We start from the raw sequence: 15,715 nt of genomic DNA, 5'->3' as shown, positions 1-15,715 counted from the left end.
CTAGTCGTACTAGGGTGGTTACTTAAGTATGAACACAAGGGGAACCTTAAGAAGCACCATAAATAATAATAAAGCGTTACTAAAACCAGTTCTTGTGGATGGACTGTTTTCCTATAAAGAAGAGGAAGTACTTACGGCGTAGACTCCAGGCTGATGCTGTTCGCTTGTGTAGAGGAAGCTGATTTGTGATTGGAGAAAAGGGGAAGGCTGGGGGAGGCATGGATGACATGGTCCACCAGGTGACCCATGGAAGAGGGTCGTAGCCGGGCACCCTCTTGCACATATAAGGAGTTTCTACTGTTGACAGAACATTTATAGTTGCTGTAATCATTTTCAGCTGTTTGTTTTATGAGTAAATACAATTCCTCTGGCTGAAGGTAAAAAAGGAGTTCTTACCTATTAAAACAAATATATTTTTCACAGTTGCATTTATAGTTAGTGTAAAGTATTCAGTGCATTATAACATAATGATGAAATGTTAACTCTAACCCATATATTTTATTTGACTGCATTCATACAGTCTCTGTTTCTTCTTGAAAACACAGTCACTGTTAGTTTTCTGTAAATGCTGTAATCCATCTCTGAATCTTTGAAAAGGAGTGACAGTTTTTATTAGAGCTACTTGAACAGCTGTCCGACTCCCTGACTTTGGGTAAAACTTACAAAACGTGTAATGAACATTACTAGGTCGTATTTCGCCCCCAAATCAAAGAAAAAATCATTACAGTTATAATATATTTTGCTTTAGGAATATAAAACTTTTCAGGACCATGTTTTTGCATGAAAAAAAAAGTACATAGTAGTTATTTTTTTAAACAACATGTTTGCATTTGATGAAGTGCCTTTGTGGTGATTACAAAATATATATATTATGATGCATTATGTTTAATATGATTTTTTTAAAGGAATTAGGCTAATGAAAAAAATAATGTCAAAAATATTTTTGAGTCATTTTCTTTTTGCAAACTATAATTTCTTTCTTTTTTCTTTTGGAGTGAAATGCGACTAATTGCAATTGTGAGAATCTTCCACACTCGTCCCACCCCCATCACTCCCCTCACCCCCTCATCCCAAAGCACCCTGCAGTGTCTTCGCTCATTAGGTTGAAAGTTTCACTGAAACGGAGAGGCACTCACTGGTTGGGTGTCCCAGGGGGGGAGCGGGTGGGCAGGCTTTGGGTCTCCAGCATCTCTTCAGACAGTGAGTTCCTGCTCACTGCTTCCCACTCTGTCACACCCATCAACTTTCTGTCCAGGGGCTTGCTGGGAGATCTGAGAGATGAAATGCATTCTGTTAATCTCTGCCATACCCCAGTAGAACCAAAGGCTAAAAAGTCAATGATAAGCTTGTGTTAACTGTCTGAGGTAAGACAGTTAGATATTCCAGATTACTATTATCTATTTTGACAGAGATCAGGTTCTTTTTAAACTGAATTCTGAGTATTGTGTTACCTTTATATTCTCCTAAGATATTGCACTACAATGTTCAATTTATATTTTTAATGTTTAACTGCAGATGTTCAGAATATTTAGTCACAGTAACCCCTAATGAGAGATCTCTTTTTAGCACAAAAAACCCCACCTAAAATTCAAGAGAGCTGTCATATTTTGTTCTGTTATACCAGTATTCACTCTGAAAGTCAGACAGAACAATCTACTGCCAATGTCATCATTATTTTGAGATAAAAAAGAACAAATACAAGTTTGACTATGTTCGTCATTTGAGAATTTTGTATGTGTTAACATTTTAAACTACGGAAGCCCTGAACCGCCAAAAAAAAAAGACTAAAGTAGAAATGTTTCGAGACTAAAGTCGAAGCGTTTCGAGACTAAAGTCGAAGCGTTTCGAGACTAAAGTCGAAGCGTTTCGAGATTAAAGTCGAAGCGTTTCGAGACTAAAGTCGAAACGTTTCGAGATTAAAGTTGAAACATTTCAAGATTAAATCATGTGTGTGTGTGTAAAGAAATGCACTTGTGAAGTCGAACTGCCATGGATCAAAACAAAATAGCTTTTATACTTTTATCTGGGCTTTCAACAAAATTCTACACAGGTGCTAGTGGCAGCGTTTTTGAGGTGTTTTCGTGCTCGTGTAGGCAACATTATCTGGGTCGAGAACACAACAGTAACTGTTCTGTCTCCCTCTTCACCGTAAATACGTTCTAGATACATTTTAAGTGAACCATTCTGTATCCAATCATTTGGCAGGATTTCCTCATATTTAATAACCACGAATGGTGGTTGAGGAGAGATTCTCTGATATGATTGTAAAGTGCTTTGAGTGTAGGCCTATAGACGCATGAAAGCACAATATAAATTCCCCATTCATTCATTCATTCATTCATTCATTCATTCATTCATTCATTCATTCATTCATTCATTCATTCATTCATTCATTCATTCATTCATTCATTCAGCTGGATATCTCCATCCAGTCTGAAAAGTGTTTCCCGGGTTTGTTTTCCTATAGGCTAAAGTCTATTGCGGCGCATTACTTTATAACGTCCTATAATGGTAGCCTAATGCTGGTAGATTGGCACCTTTTGAATTTCCTTTTGTTGAAACAAAACACACACAAACGCACACACACACACACACACACACACAGTGTGAAACACTCGCTATACACCATTATGAATGCCCGTGTGCGCAGCAATGTGAGACAATGGCAAGCACACGCAGCTTCAACGAAAGACTGTAGCCTGTTCTTGTACTCTCGAAATCTTTCGACTTTAATCTCGAAATGTTTCGACTTTAATCTCAAAATATTTCGACTTTAATCTTGAAATGCTATATTTTTTTTATACAGATTTTTTTTTACGTTGCCGTTCGGGGTTTCGTATCAAACAACTTCGTATCAAAAAGCAAAAACCATTAAATTTTTCTGAAAAGTCGGAAAAGATTTATATTGTTTCAATACATTTACATTTATGTAAAAATGTATTATATATACACATTTATTTATTGTATGTATTATATACTGTATATATATATATATATATATAATACATATACTTTTACACTGTTTCAAAAGATTTACATTTCAAATAAATGATTTTCATGAACTTCCATTTGAAAGTATCCTGAGAAAAAAAAAAAAAAAAAAAACCTACTACATTTTTTAATTGTAGCATTACAATAGCCTGATTCAAGCTAAAGAAGTTCCATTACACATTACAGTTGTAAGTATTAGTGATTTTATTTACACGACTGAAACATAAGCTTGGCAAACAGTTTTGGAGATTTCTAGTAGATATAGATGTACTTTCGTGACTGAACATATCTTCTCGGGGTGATTCTAAGACAGTGACCAGTGAGTGAATTCCTTATTGAATTACGATTTACTTAAAAATGACTTTGATACAAACAACTCAAAACTGTGAGTAAAGATCCCTCTAAAGTTCACCTGCTGAACCAAGACACTCCTCCTCACCAGCTGGTAGTATATTTTATAAGTTCACACTTCCACAGAAATAAATACTCTTTTAGACCTAATATGTTAATGATCATTAACTGAAGAATCATAACTGGTCACTAACACAAAACCCCTGAAGTACAAGCTCACATTACCTTGTAAACACTCTGTCCTTGATTCCCTTCTCCTTGCCATACTGAACAGATTGTGCTTCCGTCCTCCCACTGTGAAGAGATGTACAATGTTGGTCAGGATTCAATCCATATTTCACAACTGCCTGACACCTCCAATTCTGTGAATGGCATCATTTTATATAAGGCTCTTGCTGCTCAAAGCTACAGAGTTCAACTATGTTTTATTATACTACAGAGAGCACCAATAAACCCTTATAAATCTAGAAAGCATTGCAACATGAATTATAGATCACCTCCTCATTCTAGTTTCCCTATATCTAAAAGTGGCTAAAAGAGCATCATCTATTTTTCAAGAGTTTATTGCCATGATTTACTAGAGTATTTGTTCAGGTCGACGAAGGTCAAGCCTTCTGGTGACTGTGGCCTCCCTCCCTTAGTTTTGTCTCCCTCCCCCAGACAAAACTAAATCTATGAAATCCTGCTATGAAAAAATTAAATGTGCATGCCACACAAAATAAGTGTTGAGGTTTGTAAGAATAACTTTTACATTGTTCTAATAAAAATATATTTGGGTTCTTTCAAGCTACTATTGCAAATGTAATTTGTAAATAAACTTAATATGTCTAAAAAAACATATTTTAATTCATTTATTTATTGTTTTATCTTACATTTAAATATTATATGGAAAGTATACTATTTTATGCTAAGTATAAAAATATGATAAAATGCTAAAAGTGATAAATATGAAAAAAATAAATAAATATATATATATAACATACGAAGCAAAAGAAAATGATGTATTTTAATATTTGTATGAATTTAAAAGTATATATATATATATATATACACTACATATACGTACATGTATATATATATATATATATATATATGAAGAGTTCAGATGCAAAAGCCTCTAAATGCCATTTGAAATTTTCTTCTTTAATGATGATTTTTTTTATCAAACTTGTATATTTAAGTTCAGTAATTTCACTTAAATAACAATTAATAAGTAATTATCATTGCCATTTAAGTGAAATCACTAAACTTAAATATACAAGCTTGATAAAAATGATCATTCTAGAAGAAAATTTCAAATGGCACTTGGAGGCTTTTGCATCTGAACTCTTCATATATATATATATATATATATATATATATATATATATATATATATATATATATATACATTTAAATTCATACAAACATTAAAATACATCATTTTCTTTTGTTTTGTTTATGGGCAAGTGAAAAAGTGAAAAGGAATGGCCTGACTGGGCAAGTAGAATAAAAATCTTTACTGTTGATATCTGATAGCAATTCATAACAAGCTGCACTTCCTCAAACTACATGCACTTAATTTGGCCCCTTTTAAAAAGAAATGCTGTGGATATATAGGAACACTGGAGGAACGTCTTACCAGTAACGGAACTTGGAGCCCAAACTGAAGTAGTGCGCAAAGAAGTTCTTCTCCGGAGGAACGGGCCGATCTAGCCGGAAAAAAGTGTGGTGTTCAACACAGGCCTTCCAGAGATTCTTACAGGCTCGGTAGTTGACCATGTTGAAACCGAGTAATGTATCTCTTGTCTCGTGCTGTAGGCAAAAAAAAAAAAAAAAAGAGGAAGGATCTTGAGGCTGTTAAACCAAGCATACTGCATGCTTAACTCAAAAAACAGGAGATGTTGGTGACGTTGACATTCCTGCTCTGAACGTTACACTCATTATGTCGTCTTGTTTTGCTCTTAACTTGGGCCTCCGTTTGAATACTAGCCAAAGTATCCAGAAACCTCTGCTCTGGATAGACCTATATATATGCTGATTTAACGCAGGTGCCATTTTGAAATCAAAAGCGAGGCTCTGGTGGGAAAAGCTCCAGAAGTACAGACAGACAACAATGCCTTGGACTACCAACCTGAAGCTGCTATCGCAGTTTACACTATTGGATGTTAATATCCAATATAGGATATGTATATAGTTTGTTCATATTTGTATATATATATATATATATATATACAAATACATATATATATATATATATATATACATTAATTTCACTGTATATAGTCTAAAGTATGAAAGAAACATTTTTAGAATAATTAATTTCTACATTAAACACAACAATAAGCCATCGCATTCGCGACTCTGCTATGATTAAAGGCGATACTTCCGGTTTTCTTCCCACCGGAGCCATTTCAAAATGCCGGCTGAGTGAAATCAGAGTATTAGCCCTCCATTTATCACTGGGGACTCCAAAGGGGGGTAAACACACTTCCCAGACTGTTTTTGGTTGTACAAATGGCAGAGGCTGAGACCCAGGTCCAGGGAAATTGGACCCACTCAGCCAAGCTCTGCCATCTGGGCATCAATTATGGATCATGACATCATTGAGTTCTGCTTTTAGTACAACTGCTTCTGAAAGGTCTCTGTGCATTATTCACACCACCGGGGTGTTTTGAGGTCTCCAGCAGAGGGTCTGTGACACAGTTGAAACCCGTTCAGGCACACAGGTTCTATTTGAGTCTCAGCAAACGGCACAGTTCTGATGTCAGGTCGCATCCCGCTCCCCCACATGCAAAATGCATCATATCTACTCTCCATAATTAATAAGCTGTAAAGAGTGTCTATCTCTCTGCATCGTCACTGACAGCAGGGCAGTAATTACAGAGGGATTTCAAATAAACAAAGATCAGTGGTGCTATGGGAGCCATTATGCTATTTAATTTGATATTGACAAGGTAAAATGATTTATGAATAGGAATTACTGCTCTCTGCAGTTTCTAAATGGGAGTGATGATGTCTTTTGGAGTTATCTTCTGATTTTACATAGTTATCAGCAAACAGTGAGAGGAAACGGCACAGATTTAATTGAACGTTCACTTCACACATATGCAAATGTGCTGCCACACATGACACACAAATAAATAATATTTGTATTATTATAAATCTATACTGTTATTATTATAATGTAATGTAATTTATATGTTTAATATATTAATATGTATTCAGTAATTTAATTATTTATGCAGTCAATATAATGCCCAACATTTTCAGTCAAATCCTAATTGCGATATTGTGACGCATTGTGAATGCCAGTGACCTTTGTTTTGAGATATGTATTATATTGTAAGGTAGCTGTAATAGCCTAAAATAATGTTTCCTGTTTTACTCAGAAATTATTACATTACAGAAGTTAAAGGGTTAGGTTACCCAAAAATGAAAATTAAGTCATTAATTACTCACCCCCATGCTGTACCAACCCCGTAAGACCTTCGTTCGTCTTCGGAACACAAATAAAGATATTTTTGATTGAATCTGAGAGCTGGATCAGTCCTACATAGAATGCCTAAGGGACTGGCTCTTGACGGCCCATAAAGTCATTAAAGAAAAGGTTTAAATATTCCATGTGCCTACAGCGGCTCAATTATAAGTTTATAAAGTGACGAGACTACTTTTTGTGCGAAAAAAACATAAATAATGACTTTATTCAACTATTCTATTACTTCCTTATGGGCGCATGCGTGAGAACTAAGACGAGGACGTTCTCCTTCGACTACTTTTTGTTACCGGCTGCTCTCCGCTTAGGAGTATTACTGCCAACGGTATAGGTGGCAGTAATAAGATGTGCTGATGTGCACATAAGATGTGCTGATATAGCTGGAAGCGCAAAACTTTCTGTTTACAAGCAGAGGAAGATGCGCGCTGTACATACGCTTTTCAATTAGCGTATTTTCCGCGCTATAAGGTGCACTTAAAAGCCTTTAATCTTCTCAAAAACGACAGTGTTCCTTATAATCTGGAGCGCCTTATATATGGATCATCATTTTATACGGTAGGTGGCGGTAATACTCCTAAGCGGTGAGCAGCCGGTAACAAAAAGTAGTCGAAGGAGAACGTCCTCGTCTCAGTTCTCGCGCATGCGCCCATAAGGAAGTAATAGAATAGTCGAATAAAGTCGTTATTTATGTTTTTTCACACAAAAAGTAGTCTCGTCGCTTGATAAACTTATAATTGAGCCGCTGTAGGCACATGGAATATTTAAACCTTTTCTTTAATGACTTTATGGGCCGTCAAGAGCCAGTCCCTTAGGCATTCTATGTAGGACTGATCCAGCTCTCAGATTCAATCAAAAATATCTTTATTTGTGTTCCGAAGATGAACGAAGGTCTTACGGGGTTGGTACAGCATGGGGGTGAGTAATTAATGACTTAATTTTCATTTTTGGGTGAACTAACCCTTTAAATCTGTTTTAAGCTGTTCCAAGTCGTCTTGATTAATTGATCTATTTTTTTTTAAAAAAAGTGCATCACTTACCGCCTCTTTTCTTAACTGGATGAAAAACTGTTTGCATTTAAAAGATATTTTAACAATCTTCAACCTAAAATAGAGAAGAAAAAAAACAAAACAAGAATTTGTTTGTAACACAAACACACATCGCTTTTTAGCAAGGCAGCAACAAACACATTGTGTGCTGTTAAAATTTCCTGACCCATTTCATGGCCCTTAGTGTCTCTCTAATCAATACTTAAAATGTGACAGAGTGAAGCTACATACTTATATTCAACACAACACACACTCTCAAATGTCTGAATAAACACACGCAGGAGGAGTGTCAACCTCTTATGACACATTCTGTCACACACAAATAGTACAGCATAATGTTGGCTTAAGCTGGTCAAACTGAACATCCACATATCTGTGTGCATCCATAGTCAGCGTTGTATATATTTACTCTTTTTAACCATCTCTATTGAACTTTATGAACTACAGGGGTGAGCAATAAAATAATCAATAAGCACAACCGTTTGCCCTGAGAGATTAGTTGACATCTGTGGTAAACAGCCCCTGTTTCTCAACTGGGCTAAACATAGTTTGCCTGGAAAGCATCTGTGCGTGTATTTCAAACGGGAGGTGCTTGGACAACAGCTACAGAAGCAGCTGGGCCTTGTGTGCCAGAAAAACACTCTGCTGGTGTGGGGGGAGCTTTTGCTGATGAGGATTTGGGGGCCGCTATTTACATTTACATTTGATCATTTCGCAGAGGCTTTTATCCATTCCGCATCGGCTATTCCACTTCTCACAATTTGAAATGAGTCCAACCAAAACATGGAGAATCTAAAAATGTCTGAACATTTAGTCTTAATAACAAAATATAAATATGCACATATAAGTTGACAAAATCAATAAATCAATATAAACTAAGTTATATAGTTTTAGAACAATTAAGGGTGAATAATATATCAAGTTCTTATCAGCTTATATTGCCCTACATTGTGCAGCATTTAAACATTCAGCGTTGACAGACAAACTGAGGCCTAGCTAAAATAAAACATTAACACAAAAATCTTCATTCAAGGATGCCTTGAGGTTGACAGCAATGCTTAACTTTTAAACTGGCTCAGTTTGCAACCTCACCCACAGTCAGTACACTTCATGATTTGAACCCGAATTACACCAAGTAGGCAAGTTCACTTACCATGGAAAGTAGTTGATCCGTACCCTGTTCTTGAAGATGGCAATGCCAGCTGATATCAAGCCTATGAAAATCTCTGTGTTGCTTTGATCCTGAAAGCAGGAACAGAGCGAGAGAGAGAACTTATTAATGAGGATCATTAAACGTTTTTGAAACTGTGGTGTGTAATGTTGTTATGTTGTGTAGTGTTAGTCCACCCAAAAGTGAAAATTATTTTCTTATTTCTTACTTTCACGGTACAGAAAACCTATGCAAAATACTCTTTCCCATACAATGAAAGTACAAAGCCTTGTGTAGCTATAGAATAGCTTTGTATGCAGAACAGACCAGAAATGAGCTTGTTTCAATGATTCTCTTTATATACAAAGAAGCTTGTGTGTAGATAGATAATGGAACAGCAATGGCACACTTACCCTTGCATAGTGCAGTTCCACTCCATAGAGCTCCAACGTTCGTGCCGTGTTCAGATAATTGAATTCAGACTGTGCTGGGTTAAGTCCACTGTGCCCAGGCCAAAAAAAAGGGGAGAATAAAGGGTAAAAATGAAGACATAGGCTTCAGATTCACATTACAAGGCAGTGTAGTCAAGGTATGTGTGCACAAAACGCTTGTGTAAATTGCTTATTTGCCATCTTTAAGAATTCACCGATTTGTCAGTATGGCAAAGACGGAGTACAATGAGCTTCCTGTTCTCAGCACAGCTCTACAGTGTACGTACTAAGTAATGGGCACTGAGAAAGCACATGAGAGTGTTCATGAATATTCATAAAGCCATATGAGAAATCAACCAGACTTCTCAATTGTGGCAAATTTCTGACAGAAATGTAAAGTGCTGAAAGGAATATTTGATTATAATAGTGACAGTGGAAGGGTTGGCCAGAGTTCAGTAAGTTTAGTGCGGTGACTCTTACTTGTGTTGCTGGTGATGTTTGGTGACATCTTTTTCAAAGCCCTGAGGCTGGTTCGGGATGAAGCAGAACTCAGATAGGTATCCTGGCAAATTCACTGCCTCACTGTAATCACCCAGCTCAGCTGAATCACACAATACAACAACAGTGTTATGAATGACAGCCATGACTCATAACAGTGCAACATGCAGACAAAGTCAACTGATAATGTGAATAAAAGGGGCAAGATCACTGATGGATACTCACTGGTGCCCACATCTCTTGATCACTCCCTTTGTGTGTGACTTGCGCACATTATTATGTGTCACTATTATTATGTGACATAACATCTAAGCAAAATGCCCTAAAACTTATGTCTACAACTTATAAAAAAAGAAATAGACAAGAAAAGATATACTTAGTAAGGATTAATTTAACTGATCAAAAGTGACAGTAAAAACTTTTAAACTGATTATAGAGATGATTATCTGAATGATGCAATTAATTTTAGAGTCTGGAATATATATATATATATATATATATATATATATATATACATAATTCTCGGCCCAAAAGTATGTGTCCAAATTTCAATCTTAACTGTTCTATTTCATCAGAAACGATCTTAAAACAGGGCTTTAAGTGTAAAATACCGAACTTGTCCTTTAACTTTATTTGTAAAATGTATTGAAAATAATTATTCAGATGAGTAGAATCGTATATTTTAAAGATGTAAGATAGAATGCAAAAAAACAAACGTAATGTCAGCATTTTCTGGAGCAGTCATATCAGTGTGCGGACATTACGTTTGTTTTTTGCTTTAGTTAATCTCCTTTGTCCTGCACCTGAGCCTTGTTTGGGTTTGAGGATTGCGCACGCCTTTTTCGTATTTTTGACTTTGTAAGATAGAATGTTCTAAGAATGTTCTATATATATTTTACATATGTAAAAACACTATTTTTACAGGTTTGGAGTGTTTTACAGGTTACTTGAGTGTTTTAGAGTGAATAAATCAAAACATTCTGATGAGATGTTGACATGTTCTTATTGACAAATGCCAAATGTTGTCGGATCAAACATGTTGAGACAATCTATGACTGCACAGTGACTGAACGAGGCCAATTCACCTTCACTTAAAGCCAAGCCTTGTGTTATCATTACATTCATCCTCACTTTAGAATAAAATGACAAAACACACTAATGCTTAAATCTATTCAAGGGTTCAGCATGATTAAACACCTGTTGTTACAAATGTAAAACACACAAGCACTCAGTAAGTCTTTCAAATCTGCTAAACCAGTTACATTGACTGAAGAAAAAAAAAAAACATAAACTGCAGCATTTAGCTTCAATTTTACCATTATGGCAGCTTGTCAGTAAACCATTAAAGCAAACAAAATAAGTTGCAATAGATAGCGCTGTCCTAGGCAACTGGGCTCAACAGAATCCCCTATGACCTATATAGCGCCCAAACTGCATGCTAAAAGCCCCGGAGAGACCGGAGCAAATGTGCTCACTACAGCAATCTGTCAAGAGTCATTATTGCTGAGCTCAATCTGGCAAGCGGCCCCCCTAGGGCCCGGGATATGCCATGTCACTGCTCCATCTCGAGTGGGCACTATTAGGTTAATTCAGATGTGCTGGGCTGTGTTTGTGCCTGCTGTACTTCAGAGAGATTTCTTGCTCACATATACTCCAGTTTTACAAGCTAGTGCTTGTTAAGCGTTGAGGTTGTGCACAGATGGAATGTACCATGCTGAGCTTGCGCTGTTGTATTTCGGTGGTTTGCTGAGAATCTCAGCACTGGATTTTAGTTCGCATGATACCATCTATGGTGAGATATATTGCCTGACGTGGAAAAAGAAATGTGGTGCATATCATAGGCAGAAAACAACTTTAATTATAATTCTGCTGCTATGCTAAATTGCTATCAATTCCTCTCACTCAAGAAAGAGAATTACAGGCACCACTTGTTTGACACCAAACATAACATTAAACAGGATTTAAAGTTGTAACATTAAAGATAGTGAGGCCAAACTAGAATTAAAGCAAACCACATGTAATTGACCGTCACATACCGCTCTGCTTTAAAAAAAAAAAAAAAAAAAAAAAAAAAAAAAACTGATTTAGTTTTGTGGCTTCTTTGTCATTTAGATCCTACAACATTTCATTCCAATGAAGGAGAAGAACTCATACTTACACTGAACAGCGTACGATGCCAGGAGTGCGGCAGTATTGTGCGGACAGGGCAGTCTGGGAAGGATATTTATTATATTAAATTAACGGTATAACGTTGGAGATCAAACCAAATTGGTCCCAAAATACTATATTCAAGTAACCATAAAAGAACATTAAGCACATGCAACTTCCGAAGCACAAACTGCAGTGGTATCACAAGAAGAATATTGAATGAACAATCTACATAGTAAGAGTTACAATCATTTACAAGTAAATTGAATGCTACTACTGAACACACCTACTATGCAATTGGACTTCGAAAGATTTAGTTAAAGGGATAGTTCACCCCAAAATGAAAATTCTGTCAGTAATTACTCACCCTCATGTTGTTCTAACCCCATTAAAGTTTTTAAAGACATTGTTAAAATAGTCCAAGTGACTATAGTGGCCCAATCTTTGGTTTATGAAGCGACGAGAATACTTTTTGTGCGACTTTTGTACGACTTTTTTCAACTATTCATTACCTTCTCTGTGGGCCTCGAGTTAGTTCACGTAGTGTAACTGCTCAGCGCTTCTGTGTTGTACGTCACACGTAGGCTCACTATTGGCCAACACTGGTCATGTGTGTGATGTACAACCTAGAATTGCTGCGCTTTTACACTACGTGAACTCACTCGAGACCCACAGAGAAGGAAATGAATAGTTGAATAAAGTCGACATTTCTGTTTGTTTTTTGCACACAAAAAGTATTTTTGTCGCTTGATAAACTTAAGATTGGGCAACTGTAGTCACTTGGACTATTTTAAAGATGTCTTTGATAACTTTTCTGGGCCGGCAAGTTTTAATCCCTTAGAAGCCTATGGAGGAGTCATCCAGCTCTCAGACTCAGATTTAATCAAAAATATCTTAATTTGTGTTCTGAAGATGAACGAAAGTCTTTCGGGGATGCAACACCATGAGGATGAGTAATTACTGACAGAATTTTCATTTTGGGGTGAACTATCCACTTAAAACAGTCGCACAACATCCAGCTCACCTCCCAGTGAGTATGTCCTGCTTAATCTGTAGAAAATACAGGTACCTACACAGATAGAAAAGAACATGACAAATCATTTATATGAGCCACTGGACCAAAAAAAAGAAAAAGATAGTATTGATAATGGTCTTAAATATAAAATATATATATATATATATATATATATATATATATATATATATATATTAGGGCTGTGCAAAAATTAATTGCGATTAATCGCATCCAAAATAAAAGTCTGTGTTTACATATAATATATTTGTGTGTGCTGTATATAATTATTTTGTATATATAAATACACACACATGTATGTATATATTTAAGAAAATGTGTTATTCATATATAAAATATTTATATAATATAGATTATGTATTTATATACATATACAGAATTTAAGCACAAATAATTCTTAAATATATACATGCATGCATAGGTATTTATACAAAATAATTATATACAGCACACACAAATATATTATGTAAACACAGACTTTTATTTTGGATGCGATTAATCGCAATTAATTTTTGCACAGCCCTAATATATATATATATAAAAAAAAAAATGATGACTAAATTTGGAGATATCACCTTAGGACCTTAGCTTATGCCATGAGCCAGAATTCAAAACACAAACATGTCTTTGTGCAATGTCAACAGAGCAATGTCTCTGTGATAAACTCTTTTTAAGGTCTTCATTATGTGCATCAATACTGAAATCCACAAACTCACCATGTGTATTCTTCCTGAAGTTTGTTGGGGTCACTCACAAAAAATTTCACCCGGAAGTTTAGATGATGTGGGGAGCCCCCTAGCATTTTATTCATAAGAAGAGGAGATGTGCAAGATGTGGAGATACAAAAGTGAGAAATATTAAATCAATATTGAGTTAACAACAGCCTTTAGTATAGCTTTGTATTACATTACTTACTTTTTAATTGCTTCCTTATGGTTTTATTTGGATCCAGCCACCTCTATAAATTATTGATAGGGAGAAAGAAAGAGAGAGATAGAGAGAGAGAGGAGAAGAAAAACCTTAATAACATGGCAACAGTCCAACACAACCTAATGCCACTCAATAATTCAATAGGCTTGTGTTTTCTCCTGTGGGGAGGTGGGGATGTACTTATCTGCAGTTACACAAACAGACAAAGTAAGTGTGTTTGTTGAGTAAAAAACTTTGATCCAGTTTCAACTGAATCAATGTAACTATAAAGTATTTTCAGCCATAAATGGTAAATGGACTGCATTTATATAGCACCTTCATAGACCTAATGGCCACCAAAGCGCTTTACATTTGCCTCACATTCACCCATTCACACACACATTCATACACCGACGGCGGTGTCAGCCACGGGAGCAGCTGGGGTTAGGTGTCTTGTTCAAGGACACCTCGACACTTGGTCAGGTGGAACCGAGGATTGAACCACCAACCTTTCGGTCCGTAGACAACCCACATGAACCACTGAGCCACTGTCGCCCATAGATCGACCAATCGGTACATACCTACTGGTAGACTGATGCAGGTGCAACATGAATGCTGATAGTATACAACACCAAGATTTTACTAATCTGTTTGTTTGCATCTGAATGATGCAATTAATTTTAGAGAGTCTGGAATATATATATATATATATATATATAAATATACAAGAAACAAATGCCACTTTTGATATGAAGAATCCAGTCATATCAGAAGTCTAATATTCTGCTAATACTCAATACTGAGTTGGGCCACCTGAAAGGGAGAGATGCTTAATCGTATATTTAAACCTGAACCATTGTGAGACCTACACTCCTTAATGTGAAACTATATCAGGAATACTGGCCATTTACACAGTCAAGCTTAAAAAGCTCCAAGCAAAACCCCTGTGAATCCCAGACCAGCTGGACTCTGGCACATCATTGAGCTTGACCTTTGAACTCACCGGGCTATCAGAGGATTCGTCGGCCAGGTGCAACCCAAAATAGTCTCTCTCGGTCAGCTGCAGGTGCTTGAAGACAGCGTCCAGTAGGACTTCTCCTTGATCGTGCTTCTATATAGTATGCGCACACACATAGATAGAGGGAAAAATGCAAGTTTTAAGAATACATTTTGAATGAATAATAATTTCAGATCCATTTTTTGAATTTGAACCATTTAATTGTATTAAATACATCTTCAGAATTATACTGTCTTCAATATTATTATACAATAACATTTCTATGTGGATTTCTTCACCTTTTCATTTGGTATAAATATTTGAAAACAGGACCTAGAGGAACCTATAGAGCATAAAATTATAAGTGTGGATGCGGACTAAAAGCAAAATGGGATCAGAGCCTCATTAAACAATGCATTTGTCACAAAAATCATGTGCATATATTTGGCTGACATGGCTAAAAACGGAAGTATACCCATATTTCCAATAAAGTCCAAGCCACTTGGGTGGTTGGAAACAGTCTGACGTAATAAGTCATTTTTATTGGCTGTCAGATCCGTTACAGCATCCTGATAGCAAAGCTGAGGCATTAGCAGCACTTTTATTTCCTGTTTTATCAATTTAAATGGTCCTGGAAATGCCAAGACAGCATATTCTGAACACGTGCCTTCTGAGAAACACAGACA

At 36.1% G+C, this 15,715-nt stretch overlaps 1 protein-coding gene across 4 annotated transcripts in view; it reads right to left on the bottom strand.

Moving 5' to 3' along the window:
* The window catches only part of ptpn4a (protein tyrosine phosphatase non-receptor type 4a), a 44,444-nt gene that overhangs the window by 10,103 nt on the left and 18,626 nt on the right, over nt 1–15,715 (bottom strand). Inside the window, exons 3-15 of one of the 4 annotated variants that reach the window (XM_089133217.1) lie at nt 15,036–15,140; nt 14,039–14,081; nt 13,840–13,918; nt 13,115–13,159; nt 12,101–12,153; nt 9,925–10,045; nt 9,427–9,514; nt 9,017–9,105; nt 7,855–7,918; nt 4,964–5,136; nt 3,568–3,636; nt 1,137–1,271; nt 136–294 (exon numbers count right to left, since the gene is read on the bottom strand). In XM_089133217.1, coding sequence (XP_088989343.1) covers nt 136–294; nt 1,137–1,271; nt 3,568–3,636; nt 4,964–5,136; nt 7,855–7,918; nt 9,017–9,105; nt 9,427–9,514; nt 9,925–10,045; nt 12,101–12,153; nt 13,115–13,159; nt 13,840–13,918; nt 14,039–14,081; nt 15,036–15,140 — 1,223 coding nt within the window. Of the gene's footprint in view, nt 1–135; nt 298–1,136; nt 1,272–3,567; nt 3,637–4,963; nt 5,137–7,854; nt 7,919–9,016; nt 9,106–9,426; nt 9,515–9,924; nt 10,046–12,100; nt 12,154–13,114; nt 13,160–13,839; nt 13,919–14,038; nt 14,082–15,035; nt 15,144–15,715 lie in introns of all 4 variants that reach the window. The other 3 variants (XM_039682249.2, XM_039682250.2, XM_089133216.1) reach the window with 3 other exon arrangements.

This window comes from Pimephales promelas, chromosome 7 (genome assembly GCF_988280905.1).
Source record: "Pimephales promelas chromosome 7, fPimPro1.hap1.1, whole genome shotgun sequence".
Lineage (NCBI taxonomy): Eukaryota > Metazoa > Chordata > Actinopteri > Cypriniformes > Leuciscidae > Pimephales > Pimephales promelas.
This window is presented reverse-complemented; position numbering and strand designations above follow the sequence as displayed.